We start from the raw sequence: 18,063 nt of genomic DNA on the forward strand, positions 1-18,063 counted from the left end.
CCAAAGATCAGCCAAGTAGTAAGAAACAGGCAGAATTCAAACCCAAGTCTTCTGATTCTAAATTCAGTGCTCACCCCACTTATACCACAACAATCTCTCCTAGTAGATGAAAGGGAAATGAAACTCATGGGTAGTTTCTTCTCCCATCTGTCTGTAGGCACAGAGCCAGATAGGAAGAGAACTCCTTCCCAAATTCCTTCTCTCAGTGGTCATTCAGGATTTGCACTCTCCTTTGAGCCCCGGTATGTCGTAAGGCCATGTGAAAATAATTCAGTCAGGTGTAGGCAGAAGTAGAGGTAAATACTTGAAAAAGACTAGAAGAGGGAGTCAAGAGAAAAGTCTGAAACACAACACTTAACAAAACAAAACAAAAAAAGCCATTTTATTGAAAATTAAATCCAAACATCAAATTAATATTACAATCATGAGAAAAATGCCAAACAATTCAATTTACAATTGCAACATACAATACAAATAGTCCCTTTGAAGTTAAAAGTAAACTCATCCACAATCGTGATCTGTGGCACAAAGCAGAATTTGTACAATATGTGCACGGAAAGCGCAATAGCAATTGGGGAAAAAAAATAAAAATAAAAAAGCATGTATTTACACATAATGCTACAAATATTTTTGTTCCATCAGCAACCAAGAATGGTAAAGCATATCCAAAAAATGGAATTTCATTCATAATACCTAAAAAAAATTACTGTAAAGTATGGTTTTGGCTGATATAATTAAACATACTGCACTAACAAGCAAACAGTTATCTGTAAACATGAAGTAAACAAATATCTAAAAATTCTCACAAAGAAAAATGTTAAAACGAAGTGAATTATATTTAAAAATAACAAATTCAAGGTTCAGAAGACTGGTCTTTTTGTTGACAGTTTTCTTGAATGTTGTCGGTGTAATTATTGCTTTTGAGAATGTTTTGTGGTCAGTCGAGTTAACCTAGATTCTGGAACGGGCCTTAATAATCGAGATGGGAATGAACTCTTGTGAACCAGCGCATCCATCACTTCTCCTCACTTTTGCGGGGTCTCTAACAGCTTACGTTTCTCTGCACAGAAGTTTTAAAGGGTGCTGGCCTGATGCAGACAACTAAAGAGCAAATAATAGTTGGTCTGTTGGAAGTCTACAGGGACTAGTTATATGACATTCTGTCAGTTTATGAGAAGAATTGTGGCACCTGTTTTGGATCTGTGACATAGGTTAGATTTGTGAGACAACAGGACATCCGGAGATTGATGAGGGCTAAGCTTTGTTGGTCACTCTATAAACTCTGCCAACATTTCTGCTGCCTATAAGGACCGTGCTGGTTTAGCCCTGAGGAAAACACATCTCCTTCAAGCCTGTTCTATCGGAATGATACTTGGTTTCAGAAGATTAAACAGATAGGAAATCTTTTCCCCCCTTTCTTTGAAAATGAAAATCAAGTACTGATCACCCAATGCAAATTCATGGTCCTGTCAAAAAAAAAAAAAAAATGCATACGCACTAAAGCAGGGAAAAGAGGCTTAAAAAAAAAGGCAGACTATGGTCTAAGAAGTGGGAATTATTCTCCTCCCCCCTCTAAAAAACAAAAAGAAAAAAAAAAAGAAATGAAGTGCTTGAATTTTACCAAAGGAAAAAAAATCTTTTTAAAGTGTTTCTGGGTTGCTGCCTGCAGCCACTATAACAACATTTCAACACAAAAGCATCCCTAAAAAAATCACTTAATATGTGTACAGTAATCTTTAAAAAGCCCTTTTCTGCATAAAAAATAACGTACAAATATAGTACCTTTTTTTTTTTTTTAATTAAATAGGCTACAGCTGGCACTGGCAGTAACATTTTCCTCTCGATTAATTAACATTGAAATGTGTAACCAGACACTGGCTTTTTTAAGTGCTGCTGAAACCAACACACATACTTTACACTTACAAATAATGGGCAGTGGCGTGCTTCAAGCTGCCACAAACCAACAATAAATAGTATCAATTACAGCTTCCATCTTTAAAGGAAAACTTAAGAAATAGGAAAGTAGCTTATACATCTAAGCATACTTGTTATACAACCTTTAGAAGGCAAAAGATTTCCCCCCCTCCATTTTCTTTAGGAGCTAGGCTGAATGATAGGAGCATAATGTAACCATCACCCACAGGCCCCATCGCCACTCAGCTTAGGTAGGAATCAGAAGCCCACAAACGAGTTTCTGCCCTATATGGGAGAACATGAATGTTTCTGGAGGCTGGGGACAATACTGGGGGAGAAAGGGATTTTTTGGGACATGTTTTGTTGGGGGAAGGGGCGGGTTCAAAATCTAAATTTGGGTCTCTCTCTGGTAATAATATTAAACATATCCTGCAGTTTTGGCTAAGAATAGACCTGATGTCATTATATGACGTGACCTCACATTATTGTAAAGACTGAAGGCTTTTTGACTGTAGGGGTGGTAAAAGTGCATCCCACAGGGCAGGTACAGCCTGAATTCCTCTCCAGTGTCGCCCCTAAACACCTTGATTTACTCTTTATATGAAGAACTACAGTTTCAAAGACAGCAGGTCCTAACATGCTGTGTTCCCTCTCAGGCCAACTACCTGCTGAGACTTGTAAGCAGGCAACTTTCCCACTTAGGACAAAAGATGGCCGAGATCCACTCCTTTAAATGTAAATGCGGTGGCAGGTGGCCAGAGGGGCTCTGGGCAGAGCAGACTGGGTCTCCCCCCGATTTCAGGATTGGTAAAGCTGATTGATTAAGAAACCCAGGTGCAATTTGGCTTCCCTGGACTGTGGTGTATCCTGATAGAGGCCTTTATCCACACATGTGGCTTTAAGGTGACTTGCATCTTCAGTATGAAGCTTGGAGATTGGAGTTTTGCTAAACTCTGAAACCACAGAACATTTTTTTTCCCTGCAGTTCAATGATTTACTTGTGCTTGTCTCTTTAATGTGACAAGAATCATTTCCAGTTGAAAGAAGTTAAGAAACCACATCACTCCAGCATTTCATGCTGATGAAGGGCGACATAAGTGATAAAGCTAAAAGGTTGTTTTTTCACTCCCTAATCTTTATTGCTTAAAAAGGCAAACTGTGTTGAAGGTAACCAAAGATCTAATTGAATTAAACACAACACTTCCTTCATACATCACAAAAATATGCTACATCCAAAATACTTGGGGATGAAAGCATTTTAAAAATCACATTATGCCTGGACAAACTGAAATTGCTTAGCAATGTTTCAGGTATGGCTATAGCCCACTGAAGAAATTTTGTTATTTAATAAAAAGCACTTTTAGAGACCGAAGTCAACATAGCAATACACTAAGAAATGTTTAAAGGGTCCAAATGTTATTAAATAATTATAAATATTTCTTTAAAGTTATATGACCATCCACGTCAGCAAGAAACCTCAGATTTTACACATATTCATAATTTAAAAAAAAAAAGAAAACAAATAACAACACACAATGAAACACAAATACTATCTATACCCTTATGGCTATAAGAAGATATTGCCATTTTCATTTTTTTTTGCATAAAAAAAATGGAAAGGATTTGATTGCAGGTATGGGGGTTCTTTTTGGTTAACTAGAAAAAGGCCAAAAAAAAAAAAACCCCAATAAGATTACCTATTCCAACTGGTACCACGAAGAGTAATTTTTTTTTTGATGTAGGAAAAAAAATATGAACCCAAAAAATTCAATTATTTATCTGCAGCAAGTTAAAGAGAAGTTTGCAATATTTATTAGGAACAGTCTAGAGTTGAATGGAAGCTCTCATTCTATCTATTTCGTTTATGTGCATCTACACCAACTTTGTAAGTCGGTTTGGAAAATGCACTGGCCGGATCCACTGGTCCAATACCTCACGCGGCCTTCGCCGTATACGGAAGGTTTGTGAAGCTTCAAGCACACAGAGGGGGCTGTATCGCCCTTTTTCCTCCTAATACCTGGAGTCCACCTCTCAGAATTGGCACAAGAACAGGTGATTCGTGACGGTCCAAGCAACAGCAACCCAAAAAACCCAACCGCCGCCTTCTTGGTTTGTTGGTGGGTATGCAAAAGTACATTTTTAAATAGAAAGAACACAAGGGTAGCTGTTTCAAAAGCAAAGAATGTGCTAGGATTCACATAATCTGAAACTCAACTACGGAGGCTACTGCTCGGCCTTTTTCCTCCCAGGATCATGTAGCCTTGTAACCGTTATAAACAACACGACTCAGCGAGTGAAAACGCTGAAAAAAACAGGCACTTTGTAGATCGCATATATACATACACACACATACATGTCATTTGTGTTTATATTATGCATCTACACATATGCCCCGGTATGTGTATAGACACATATACACGGCATAGGTCGCATTACTGTGCGGGCACAGTACATGTATGGCACACGTGTGAACACACGTGTGCAAGTGTTTGTGTGTCACCACATACATGTGTGTGTATGTATGTATATCTATATGTTTGGTTTTGGTATTTTGGTTTGTTTTTTTTTGTTTGTTTTTTGTTTTGTTGGGGCTGGGGGGCTCGCGGGTGCTTGGGCCACTGCCGGAGGAATTTCAATAAGGCCGCCAAACAGATTCATCCATTCTGCCACTAGAATTCAAAACAGTTGGAGAACTGCTGTGGCTCCCATCAGCGTCAACGCCATCATTCTGGTTGGGTAAGTTGGGGTTTAATAGCGTGCTGCCATTCGAGGTGGTGGTGCAAGGCGGAAGCATTCTGGAGGGAGAGCGGTCTCCCCCTGGCACCATGGGGAACTGGTATGATCCTGATGAAGTGCCATAGTAGAGATATGGAGTGCTGCTGGTCTGGAATGGTCCACTTTGGTTTTGGGAGGAGCCAGGGTAGGGTGGTGGCAAGTAGGTGTGGTAGTGAGTGGTTGCTGACATACCGAGGGACATGCCTGAGGTGACGGGCGGTGTGTAAGTGAAGGTGGCTGGATAGTGCATTCGTGGGTTGGAGAAGCGGCTCTCAGTGAGGGATGAAATACTTGTGAACTGCCTGGGGTCTGAAAAAGGGCCCAGTTCTGAAGCACCTAAAAATTGTAACAAAAGATGGGGGAAAAAATCTGTAAATATCAATTAAAATAATTTTTTAAATTTTTTTTAAGAAAAAAAAAAAACGATATAACGATAGTTTCCCCAAAAGGAATCATGATTCACAAATACATCTTCAAAAGGAAAGGTCATTTTTCAGTCTTACAGCATTTATCAATCAGCTCTGTTCATCTCCCAAAGAAGCCCAAAGTACTTTTAGAACAACCACAAAAATCCATAAGCCATGTTACAGGGACAAACTCCAACACTGTATTCTGGGCTTTCTTCACCTTCCTCTTTCTGGTTGCAATTCAGAGTTTCATTGCACTCCAGAAACAGTTAAATGTTTGCTAACAAAAAGCCCATCATTTCCTGCATATAGTACAGAAATGAATGTGAATAAGTCCAACATTTGTCATTTTGTTATTAAAGAAAACATGAGAACAGGGCCTCTAAGCTGAACCAGGCTGAAATGAAATTTCCCAATACGATCCTGTCATCCTTAGTTGACACTTGGTAGTTGACATTTGATAGTTGACACTTAGTTGACACTGTGGGTTTTTTTTAAAGTTATTCTTCTCATTTTAAAGTAAATGTAATGTTAAATAAAAGTTGTACTAGATCTCCAAAGACTCCTTTAGTTATCATGGCATAGTGCAGTGGTAAGAGTCAGAAAAGACCTGGGCTGAAATCTTGCCTCAGACATTTACTATCCTGGGTTATCACAGGTAATTCACTTAACCTCCCTAACTCAGTTTCTTCATCTTTAAAGCGGGGGGTTTCATAAGGATCAAATGAGATGATGTATGTAAAGTGCTTTGAAAATTTTAAAGCATCACATAAATGTCCGCTATTATGATTGTTATTATTTTTGTATGATTGCTATTTGTTATTAATCCCCTCACCTGAAAATGAGGGGACTGAATTTAAATATCTATGATTCTTACTGACTCTCATATTCTGTCATTCTAGAGAAACATCTAATGGGGGTGTCTAAGGGATCCTTCTCAGAACTTCCACCAAGAACTTTCCATAATAAATAGGAGAGATCAATTTGGAGGGTAAGGAGTTGAGTGTCTTTTATCTCACTGAATTTCAGGCCTTCGGTCTCTAAGAGTAGGCCTGACTTGTAGTAGCTGTAACAATGGTTTCTGTGCTGTAACAGGTGTAGGAGGGAGAATCAAAAAATCCAACTTACACCTCTCATCTAAGAGACAATTCCCATTCTGCAGAAATGGCCTCACTTCATGTTAACTGGTGATCTGGATTATGTTTGTGCCCATAATCTGAAGGCACAATTTTCTCTCTAAAATTTAATGTCCTTTGACTTCGAAAGCTTCTATTCAAAAAGCAGCAACTGGCTCCTGACGGAGTTTTAGGCCATTTCATTAAAAAAAATTAACCTTCTGAATTTGTTAAAAATGACACTAAAAATCCCAAGTGATAATCTTTAGAAATGTATGCTTGTTCTTACTTGTACTCATTAACTCTAGTCCTCCAAATTTAAAAAAACTGACATAAGCCCTCTTAAGTCACAAATTCTTTAATAAACTAAAGGATTGTGCCTCCAACTTTTTATTTAGCCTTATGTCTGCATGCTCTATCAGTTTTAGGGACCTGAAAAGGTCTTTCTTAATTTTTAAAGGAATTGACCTTTTTATACTTATTATTATTATATATTTTACATATTTATATTTCACTATCCTAGCATAGCCTGAGAATTTCTTATTATGAGGATCAGAGTGCTTACAGAATACTGCTTTAAGATCATGTACGGGCAGCTAGTTGAAGTAGTGGATAAAGTACCAGGCCTGAAATTAAGAAGTAAGGCCTCAGACACTTACTAGCTGTGTGCCTCAGTTCCTCATCTATAAAATGAAATGGAGAAAAAATTGGCAACCACTCCAATATCTGTGCCACGAAAATGTCAAATGGGTCCAATGAGAGCTGGACATGATGGAATAACAAAAACTCACTGAAGCCAGGGACTGTCTGGTTTTTGTACCCTAAGTATGCTTTCACACAGGAGATGCTTAACAAACATTTGTTGGATTGGACTGTTTAAAGAAGAGGACTGGGTTCTATCACATAATGGAGGCCCCATGCTCTATAACTTAAATCTAGACTTATAAAGCATAACCACCTAAAGAACAGACTGCTAACCTGCCTTTTTCTCACATTAACCAAATCAAGTAGATGAGCAAGCAGAACCAATTAATTAATTAACTGGGCAGCCTGCCTTTCCATATTGGTTGAGACATAGAAGGCCACAGGCAGAAGTGAAAAGCATGAGAGTTCCAAGAGCAAAAGGAGGAAAAGAGAATTGGTCACAGTGAGAGGAGCCCACACTTTCCCACCTTCGCTATCCACTCTAAGCAAAAGTACAGGCCCACAGGCCAAGGATAAAAAATGGCGGGCAGCTTCTGCAACCAGAAGCAAATGCCTTCAGGATGACAAATCAGTTCTGGCTCCGCTAAATCCCCCTGAGCCGACTCCAGAGTCTTTCTCTCTGCTGGCCCTACAAGTGCCCCTTGCTTTGACATACAGCACTATGAAAAAGGGAGGTAAAAGCTGGAAGGAAAGTAGTGAATGTTCTTGGGGTGACTTGCTCAAGAAGTATTAGCTGATGCCCAAAGGCAGATGGGAGTATAGAAGAACTGAAGAGGATTTTGTTCATGCTGCCTCCCCCCCCAAACCTTTACCCCCACGCTTATGTTTAAAGTTGCACAACGCAGGCAATGAAGGCAAACCACAGTTGCTCTTAAGCCAAAACATTTTCCTCTCAAAGTATGTAGGTGAACTGAACTTGTAGCTGGCTCAGCCTAGAGTTTTAGACAAACTCCTTCTGCGTACATCAAGTTCAATGCTTAGATCACATAAGAGAAGCCTGAACAACATTTAGCAATTTAAAGCAGAATGAAGTCACATTCATAATGTCAATGTCTTCCCCACTGGGCCACAGAGTTCACACAAGATAGACTGTTTAAAGCAGAGAATACTCCTCTTGTGTTTGTATTTAAAATACTGTAGTAATAATTAAAATTCCATGTGGTTTCATTTATTTTGATGCAGAAGCCTCATTAAAGCTCCATACTTGGGACTTTGCCAGTAAGTTCCAAGATGGTTTTGAATTCACATTTCCCCCCCCTCTTTTCCTCCCCCACTTCTTTTACCTGTTACTATTTTGCTGATTTTTTTTTACAGCCCATCACATGCCAGGGTCACTATGCCTTCTGCTTTATGGATGCCAGCTAATGCCAGTTGACATTCATTTTTCAATTAATGAGCTCTGGTTGTGGTTTATGGAAAACAATGCAACAAATTTCCGCCAGGTTTACGGCACTTTGGCCAATCACTTCCAGTTATTACAGACTGTAATGTCCCGAGGATTAACTCCTTCTGGGCACAGCAACTTGATGTGGACTTTAAAAGGATTATGGGATAATTTTATAACTTACAAACAATGCAATTTGCTGGAATTTGCTTAGTCATTTTAACTTATTGGTACGTTACCAAAGAAATGTTTCCTAAACTTCTGCATATGTCTTCTGTGTAAGGAAGTTTTAACAACTTTCCAAAGTGCAACCTGAGATCATTTAAAATAATCTGTTGCAGGGGAAAAATCCAACCCTTGAGGTGCACAGTATGCTTTAAAACAAAAATGCAAAGGCTTTCTGAGCCTTCCGTTTATTTATGATAATTACCACAGAAGCAGATACTTTAATTACATTTTCCTTTATTGAATACGTCTGTCTCTGTACTTCCAAATCACTGTGTTTTTCATCTGAACTCCCAGACTTTAGTCCCCCCCCCCCTTTTTTGGGCTACTAGGCTACTATATCTTGACTCATTCAGTCTTTCCTCATGTCCCTAAACCTTTAGAGTTGTTTTGTTGTTGGTTTTGGTTTTTGGGGATTTTTTTTTAAGTCACCAGTTGCTAGAAATTTAATTTACCATCACATCAGCTAAAGTGAAAGAATGTTTTCCACTTATTTAACAAAAGCCCCTAAGAAGAAGACTCTGGGGGTCCTGGTGAGTGCTATGTCACCAATGCCCCCCTCTTTATGGCTTCCTAAACCAAGGAAGCAGACTTGGAGCATGCTGCGTATCCAACAAGTCATAATTCATAACAATAACTAATAAGAACTCATCCTGGGAGATTCCTTTGGTGTAACGGGAGGAAGGCCTGGAGTCAGGAAGATCTGGCTTTATGAACTGCTTCTGATGTACACTGACTAAATTACTACAACTGCTAGGACCTTCCACTTTCAGAATGCCTTTCCTTCTGCTGCTTCTATCTTGTATAAACCTATCTATTTACTAAAGAACAGGACTGTTTTATTTTTGCCTTTCTTTGTATTCTCCATGCTTAGAGCAATGCTAGGCATACAGTAAGAGCTCAATTAGTGCTTTGCTGACTTCTTGGTGCCCTAGGCACTTTTTTAAGACTTTGAAGATGAGGTACTTATTTGCATCAGTTGAGAGAAATTCCTCACTCTTCCACCTGAAGAAGTATATTTTAAAGTTTGCTTTCATCATAATAAGACTATGATTAGGCGTGTAAGCATTGTATAAGGTCCCTGGGGATACCTTCAAAGTAGCAAAAGCATCCCATACAAGTAGCTTCCTCCATCACTGAGGAAAGCCAGGCTTTCCTTCATACACAACCAGCAGCAAAGCCTTTCTGGAAAACGGGAGGGTTCAGGTGTTTGGGGATACCATAGAAGACGTATTTCATTTCAAAGGCTAGTTGGCAATATTACAAAGAACAGTTGATGTTAGTTACAAAGGGCGTTTAGCTAGTATACAAAGGACAGTTGATGTCAGTTAAAAAGAATTGGTGGGGTTTTGTGTTCAAATGGTATAATTTGTTCTATTCTCTTCCTGGATGGTTATGCTTTTTTTTAATCTGTTGCCTTATGAAGCTACTGTTTACCTAAATAGAATTGACTTGAACTTTTCCAGTGCCTAAGAGATGCACCAATCATAAGTTGGACACTTTTGGGAGCTCATTAAATTCTCTCAAGTCACCTTGTATGCTAATAATGAGCTAACTCTGGTCTGCCAGGGCTAGGTAAGTTGCTTAGGAGGGTCTGACATTTTCTAAGGATAGCTGACTTCACAGAAGCCTATTATTCCCAAGTTGTCATAGGCTCTAGCAAAGAGATGCTTTTCTGAGTCCTCCTCAATCTTGGTGCTTTCCCTCTGAGAATATCCCTCCAATTTATTGCATATATCCCTTGTGTGTAAATAGTTGTTTTAATGTTGTGTCCTTCATTAGACTGTGAGCAAAGACTATTTTGTTTTTTTCTATTTGTATTATTCTCGTGCTTGGCATAGAGTTAGGGCATGATAAATGTTTTGGATTTTGTTTTTTTCCCCTATTTTATTTTAATCCATCAGAAGCAGCAGTTATGAGGTAGTACAGTGGGAGACAGTAAAGAAAATTCAAGGTAAGTAATGATGGAGAATCTCTGAGCTCCAACATTATTTGCTGCCTATGACAACCACTTTTGAATTCACCAGTTTTTTTTTTTATTACAGATATGACCTAAACAGATATATAATCAGGGGTAGGATTGTGTTTTGTACTTTTTTGCCTTTTCTATGGAGACCTGGAACAGGGTTAGCCACATTAAGAGGCTCTCAATAAAAAAAGTCTTGTTGAGTGGAAAAAGGAAAGGAGAACTCTAGAATGAAAATACTGTTGGTTTCCAGTGAGTGGCAGGAATGGGGAAGTCAGTTTAGTGTTTATATGACCACTTCTCAGTCACTAACACTTTATCATTCTCCTTCTCAACCCCCAATCAATGAGATATAATGTATATGTATATACATGTATATATGTACATACACACACTTTATTCTCCTCAATCCCTAATCAATGGGATACAATGTATATATGTATACATGTATACATGTATATATGTACATACACACATATATTTTATTGAGGAGGAAAACCAAGACCCCCCTGAAAACCCCTCCTTTCCTGATAAGTTACAGAAATTGCTGCATCCTTTACCTCCATGAGGTGCTAACTTTAAAACTTTATTGGGATCTTTTAAGTGGCAGGAGTTAATGGATGAACTAAACTAAATGAAGCCTGAACACTTTATATTGACTTCTTCATGGTACTTCCAGAGGCAATGTGTTATTACACAAAAAGAATCAGGCACTGAAGCCAGAGAGACCTGGGTTCAAATGCTGCTTCTGACTCATCAAGGCTGTGTGACTATGGGCAAGTCACTTAACTTCTTAGAGATTTAAGCACCTCTCTAAGTTGCAGAGAAGGTACCAACCTGTATTAGTGGAAGGCATTTCTTTATCCAAGAATTCCCTGTGCCAGTTGAAATCATAGGTTCAGGCATTATCTTTATTAGAGTATTGACACTATTGAAACATCATTTGCCATGAGACATACTCAAAACTTTTCATCTGATGAAAAAGTACTGATCCTTTGTACCTCCAACAGTATTGGAGGTTTTTAAACATTTGCTAATATATTTTGTTTGATCACTTCCCAAAAAATATCACAAATTTCTCTATAAAATTTAATATACCCTTCCCTCAAATAATCAACCTGTGGTTAACAGAGAAGGAGTGTCCTTTAATTTTGATAATGTGATATTGCTAATTAACCTTGTGTTTTAGTTAGGAATTTGTTGCCCCTGGGTATTGACTTCATTATTTCTACAATAATCTGGCTCCCTTTTCTTCACCTAATACACCAGTCTCTACCTCACAGCTTTTCACAGAACCACCACCGAATTTTGGAAAGATGTGAAGAATATTAGACATTATCTGTTCCAATCTCCTTTGTATTACAGGTGAGGCCCAGATAAGAGGAAGTGCTTGCCCAAGATCACAGGACTAGTGACTAGAAGAGCTAACAAAATACAACTTTTGACTGCTAATTCAGTCCTTTTTCCTTCACCCCATCTAACACTGACTCTAGTTTCTGGGGCATTGCAATGAAGCAGATACTAGTATAAATGTTGCAAAATTCTTAGTAAGGGCTACTAAACAGCTGTTGGTTACTCTATTCTGTTGGTTACTCAAAAGTCCAGTTTACAAAAGTACATTAAGAAAAGATAGAAAAATCCTTCCATTCAAATGTCATGAGGAAAGTCCTTGGTGAAATATGGTGCTAATAAATGTGATATAATTTTTATTCATATCCTTCGACCACTTAAAACCAAAGCATTCCTTTCTTCTACCAGTCTGGAGGGAAACCCCAATTTCACAAACCAAAGAAAGGTAACAAACACTTCTGTCAAGAAAGGAGACCTGAACAAAGTACTTCTGGCACATTCCCTTTCCACCAATCCAACCAAATTTGCCATTCTTAGACACCAGGAGCCCCTCACTTAAGTAAGGGAAGTCTCTACACCATCTATCACAAAGACAATGTACAAATGCATCATGGAAATTCTGCTCATGTTGTATGTTCCCTTTATCCAGCAAAAAAGGGAAAATGTTATAGACAAGGATAATAGACATGAGTCAAGATATAGGATGAGACTAAGCATGGTATAGATTGGTCTTTTCACTAATTTTTCCTATTCTTCCTATCACTAAAAAGATTACAATACCAAGAAGGTAAACTAATCAACATTTATTAAGTGCCCATTAGATACCAGACCATTTTCTAGGGACGAGGGTACAAGTACAAACATGAGGCAATTCTTACCCACAAGGAGCTTATTTGAATTAGGTTATCTTCCTCCTCTAACATGCTACACCTAACATTTCTGGTATCAATGAATTAGGATCTTTTATGACATTTAATTCTAAGCCATCTCATAGCATACATCTCAAGAAATATAAGAGATAACATTAATAACAAAAATAACGTTTATTTGACATTTTAAAGTTTGCAAAGCACTTGTCACACATTGCCTCATTTGAGGCTCATAACAATTTAATAAAGTTGGTATCTCACTTATTTTCATTTTATAGCAAAAACCTTCCCTGATTCCCCCCAATAACTCCCTATTCAAATTGCCTTGTATTTCATCTGTATATATGCTAAATATGCTTATATTTACATATATTGTTTTCCTCAACAGAATATAACTCCTTGAGGGCAAAGACTTTACCATTTGTCTTTGTAACTCCAATCAAGTCAACGAGTATTTATTATTAAGTGCCAGGCACTGTGCTAAATTGTGAGAATATAAAGAAAGGTTAGAAAAACCCAGTCCTTGTTCTCAAGAAGTTTCACATTTATTAGAAGAAATGATATGCAAACAGCAATGTACAAACAGACAAAGATGAAAATGAAAATAATCTCATAGGGAATGTACTATGATTAAGGAAAGACTTCTTTAAGCAAATGAAAATTTAGCTCTTAGCATGGCTACTGGCAGAGAACCAGTACTTAATAAATCTTTGATCACTGATCCATTGACAAGGAAATTAAAGCTCAAAGAGGTTAAATGATTTGGCCAATGTCACACAGCTATTAAGTGTCAAAGTTTGGTTATCCTGAGCTACACCTGAAGATATCCTTAACAAAAAAGAGGGACCACCAAAAGCACAGTTTTGAACCAATTACTAAAGCAAACAAAAGTAATGAAAACTTGGATTAACAGACCCTGCAATTTTTTTTCAAAAGAGAAAAAAAATCTGCCTCAACTATCCAGTATAAATATTTGTTTCCAGTGCCGTCATGAATTGTACTTTTCCACTGCTTACTCGCAAATTCTGAAAGACCATCTGATCCTACAGTTAAGAAAGTATGCTAGACTAGGGGAAAGGAAAAAAAAAAAACCTTGGCAATTTTCAGTAACTTCAACCTTTCCTTAAACCCACCCAAACTTTTTCTGAGGATCCTGTTGGAATAGTATATTTCCTTTTTGAGGAGAAAATGGGAGGGATAGGATCAGTTGGGTAAGTGGGGTGTAGAGAAAGAAAGACAGGGAGGGGGGTGGCAGAAGAAAAAATGAGTAACCCTCTCTGATCCTTGATTAAGAACTTTAAAAAAGCTGGGAAGGGTTGATAGTCTTTGAAACCAGATCCATTGTAGGACGGAAGCCAGCACCCAGGACACCGTGTCTTTCAGGGGAGGCCACACACGGTGCCACTGCAGTCATATGACTGCTCTGTCACATCCTGAAGTCATTTCCAGTCCATGCACAAGTTTGTCCTCCCGTTCAGAAAGGATCAGATATATTGGGAACGCACATATGGAAGCACTTTCAGGGAATCAGTTTCCATGAAATTCATAATGAGCCAAGTGGCTTCAGATGTGGTTGCGTTCCTCAGATTAGCCAAACGAAAGGAAAAAAAAGAAAGAAAGAAAGGGAAAAAAGGAAAGGAAAAGAAAAAGAAAGAAAAAGGGGGGAGAGACAAATCTACCCTTTCAGACCTTATTTATGTTTCAGAAAAATTAAAAACCACTAATGACTTATGGCTACCAAAACACAGAACATTAAAGACAGACAGAAAAAGAGAGACAAAGAGAGATACCAAGAAATAGAGACAGACAGAAAAACAAAGACAGACAGACAGACAGAAGTAAATGAGTCTTTTCTAAAAATAGCAGCTTTAATATCAGTAATCTTATCATAAATCAGGAGGAGGCCTTCCTGTCACAGCATCTGCCTACAATGCATAATTAACTCTTTCTGAAGTCTTAGTAGAAAGAAAAAAAAAAGATGACAGGAAGCAAAAAGTAGACTAAGGGAACTGGAAGATAGAGACCTGACTCTAATTTGATAACATGTGCGGTCCATTAAGATTGTTTTCAAAATTGTGACTTAATGATAAATTGTTGCTAGAGTAAATCTCTCAAAGAGGGCTGAATTCAGACAAGACAGCCTGAGATTTTCCTGCGGCCTATGCTGGTTGTAAACGGGGCCTGTATTAAATGCTGAAATTTATGAGCTGGTGGAGATACTAGAGATGGCACAACAAAGTCTGGCTGATAAGAAGGTGTGCATGGACGTGGTTCCAACAGTAGTTTTCAAAGGACAAGACTTAACCTGAACACCACGTGCAGAATTGTCTTGACTTATAGGGATGTAGAGATGATGGGGGTGGAAAGGAAGGGAAAAGGGAAATACGATTGGTCATTGCTTAGAAAGAAAGTGTCCTACTTTGGGCAAAACACTTAACCATTCATTTCCCTGACAACTCTCTATGACTATACTCTCAGAACTGAGTTGCTGATCCTCGTGGATACAAGGAGTTTCTTCACTGGGAGTTCTTTATACCAATAAAATCACAGGGCAGGACCAAACAACAAGAATTAATTAAGAATCAAGCATTGCTTAATCAACACAACTCTGAGTCACAGGACCATAGAATATTAAGTCTGGAAGAACTCTGGGAATTAATTAGTCCAGTCCTTTTTATTTAATGATAAAGATGCCTACAGTCCAGGGAAGTGACTTACCTAAGATCACACAGCAGGTCAGAGATTTCCAACCACTTAATGCTTATAACCTATTTAATCCTGCTAGAGCAAAGAGTTGCTAATAAAAACAATGAGAGACAATATCTCATGCCCAGATTGCACATAATAGTTTCGATTCACTTTCAAATACATTTCATTTAATTCACAGAATAACATAAGGTAGACTAATGGGATATTTTTCTTCCCAAGTTATAGATCATAGCATTATAGATTTAGTACTGCAGAAGAAAGTGAAGTACTCAGAATTTAAGAGGTCTGGTTAAGGTCAAGTCAAATAACTGTTAAGAGCACAGCAGAGACTAGAATTCAAATTTTCTGTCTCCTAATCAGAATTTTTCACTATAACATAATAGGGTTTAGTAGGCTATATTGTGATCTTGGGCATTTAATTGTAGTTCTGATCCTGACTTTGCCATTAATTTTCTGATTCATCAAGAGTAAGACTGTATTCCTCAATCTGTCTCACCTTTTGAATAATATGTATTAATCCCATGAGAGAATTCTAAAGAGGAAATAAAATCATTTGGCTAATAAGAAATGTTTCAGTGGGTTTCCATTGATCCAGTGTGAACTAGTGAAACCAATGTATGGGCAGATGGATGACATAGATTTGGAAAGATTCATCTTCATGAATTCAAATCTAGCCACAGACACTGATTAACTATGTGACCCCAAGGCAAGTCCCTTACTCCTGTTTGCCTCAGCGTCTTCATCTAGTAAATGAGGAGAAGGAAATGGCAAACCATTTCAAAATATCTGTCAAGAAAACGCCAAATGTGGCCATAAAGAGTCAGACATGATTAAAAGAACTGGATAAAAAAGCCAGTGAAGAAATTGGAAGAGAATCAGAACCAGGTCATTTTAAGTCATCCTCTGTATTGATATAAAATTCAGCCCTTCTATGAAAGAAAGCTACTGTATCCATGGCCTCCAAAGAGTCAAAACTTCTTAACTCCAAAAAGATGTCTTGTTAAAGTAGGAAGGGAAATTTAAGGTAATATATAATAAAAAAAATTCAACATTGCCTTGGAATACATTTAAAATTTTTTTCAAATTAACAAACATTTAATTTTTTCCTCCTTTTCTTTTCTCCCTTGGGAAAAAAGAAATGAAAAACAAAACTTTCATAACAAATGTGCATTTTTGTTTTGTTCTTCAGACATTTCAGTTATGTATGACTCTGTGATTCCATGGCAAAGATACTGGAATGGTTTGCCATTTCCTCTTCTAATTAATTTTATAGATGAGGAAACTGAGGCAAAAATGGTTAAATGACACACAGCTAGTAAATAAGGTGACAATACTAGATGAGTATTGGTCATACACACACACAAATACACACATATACACATACACATTCTGGCTTCCTTATGTGGGAATAATAATACTCTTTTGTTTGGGAATAATTCAATTATAATAAAATATCCTGGTCTAGAATAAGGCAGATCCATTAGGGAGGCTCATAGAAAAGGAGATCCCACTGTAACTGGATCTACATTCCTGCATTCCATACCCCATATTCTGCCCATTCCCCAAGCTGCGTGACAAGGGGCCCAGTACCCCAATGTAGTCAAGGAATTCTGGTGCTATTTAGGAGCTACTGCAAAGCCACCTAGATTGCTCAAGAAGCCTTCCAAATTCCAGGGAGACCTTGGGAGCAAATGATTTTATTCAGGTTCCTCAAGGTCATTCCAATAAAATCAGCTTGACTCAATCCAATTAATCTAGAATGTAAAACAAAGAGGTTAGCTAGAACTAAATCTGCTTCAATGTCAAGTTCGTTTCTTTTTCTTTATCTTCTTTCCCTCTACAGCCAAGTATATCCCCCTTTAGCTACTAGGTCTCAAGGCCCTAAGCTTGGCTCCTGTCCCAGCCATGAGTATAAAGGAGGCTTCTCTGGCAGAGCCTGAAGATATTTCACCATTAAGACTTTCTTGCTGGTGGTGCATAATGGTACCTTAGCATCGCTCCTGGACTCAATTCCAGCACCCTGTTTTAATGTCTAGTTCCTGTGTTTGTCTGTCACCCTGATTTTCAGTCTGGCCATTTCCCAATATTGTGCCTCATTTTCTGCTACCTACTGGTGAACATATTCCCCAAGGAAAAGGAATCTGGGGTTCTAACCCCACTTCTGACATTTATTAGCTGTGTATCCTTGGCAAATTCTTAACTTCCCTGGACTTAGTCCTTCCATCTGTAAAATGAGATCAGGAGGCCTCTGAAACACCCTTCTCCCTCTAGATGATGATTTCATCCTTTGAGTTTCTATATACATGAGCTATTGGACACAGAGTCAGATATCTTGGGTTCAAATCAACACAAATTAGCAGAATATCAGATCCAAGTAAGCTTCAGTTTCTTGATCTGTAAAATGGGAAAATACAATAGCTTGCACTATCCTCTTCACAGGATTGTTGAAGGAAATTTTTATAATCTTAAAGAACTATAGAAATCTGTTATTATTGTAGGACTGTCTGTATAATGCCTTACATAACAAATATATACATACACATGCACACACATACCACATACGCTTATTGGACCTAAGATCTGAACCAATATGCCTTTCCAATGTTATTTTTCACTACTTCCTTCTGTATACATAAATTCCAAT

General features: G+C 38.0%; 1 protein-coding gene across 1 annotated transcript in view; it reads right to left on the reverse strand.

Moving 5' to 3' along the window:
- Positions 1-354: 354 nt before the first annotated feature.
- The window catches only part of RUNX2 (RUNX family transcription factor 2), a 163,815-nt gene continuing 146,106 nt past the window's right edge, over positions 355-18,063 (reverse strand). The window contains 1 exon segment of the mRNA XM_031968415.1: positions 355-5,025. Coding sequence (XP_031824275.1) covers positions 4,547-5,025 — 479 coding nt within the window. The 3' untranslated portion in view covers positions 355-4,546.

This window comes from Sarcophilus harrisii, chromosome 4, assembly GCF_902635505.1.
Source record: "Sarcophilus harrisii chromosome 4, mSarHar1.11, whole genome shotgun sequence".
NCBI classification, from domain to species: domain Eukaryota; kingdom Metazoa; phylum Chordata; class Mammalia; order Dasyuromorphia; family Dasyuridae; genus Sarcophilus; species Sarcophilus harrisii.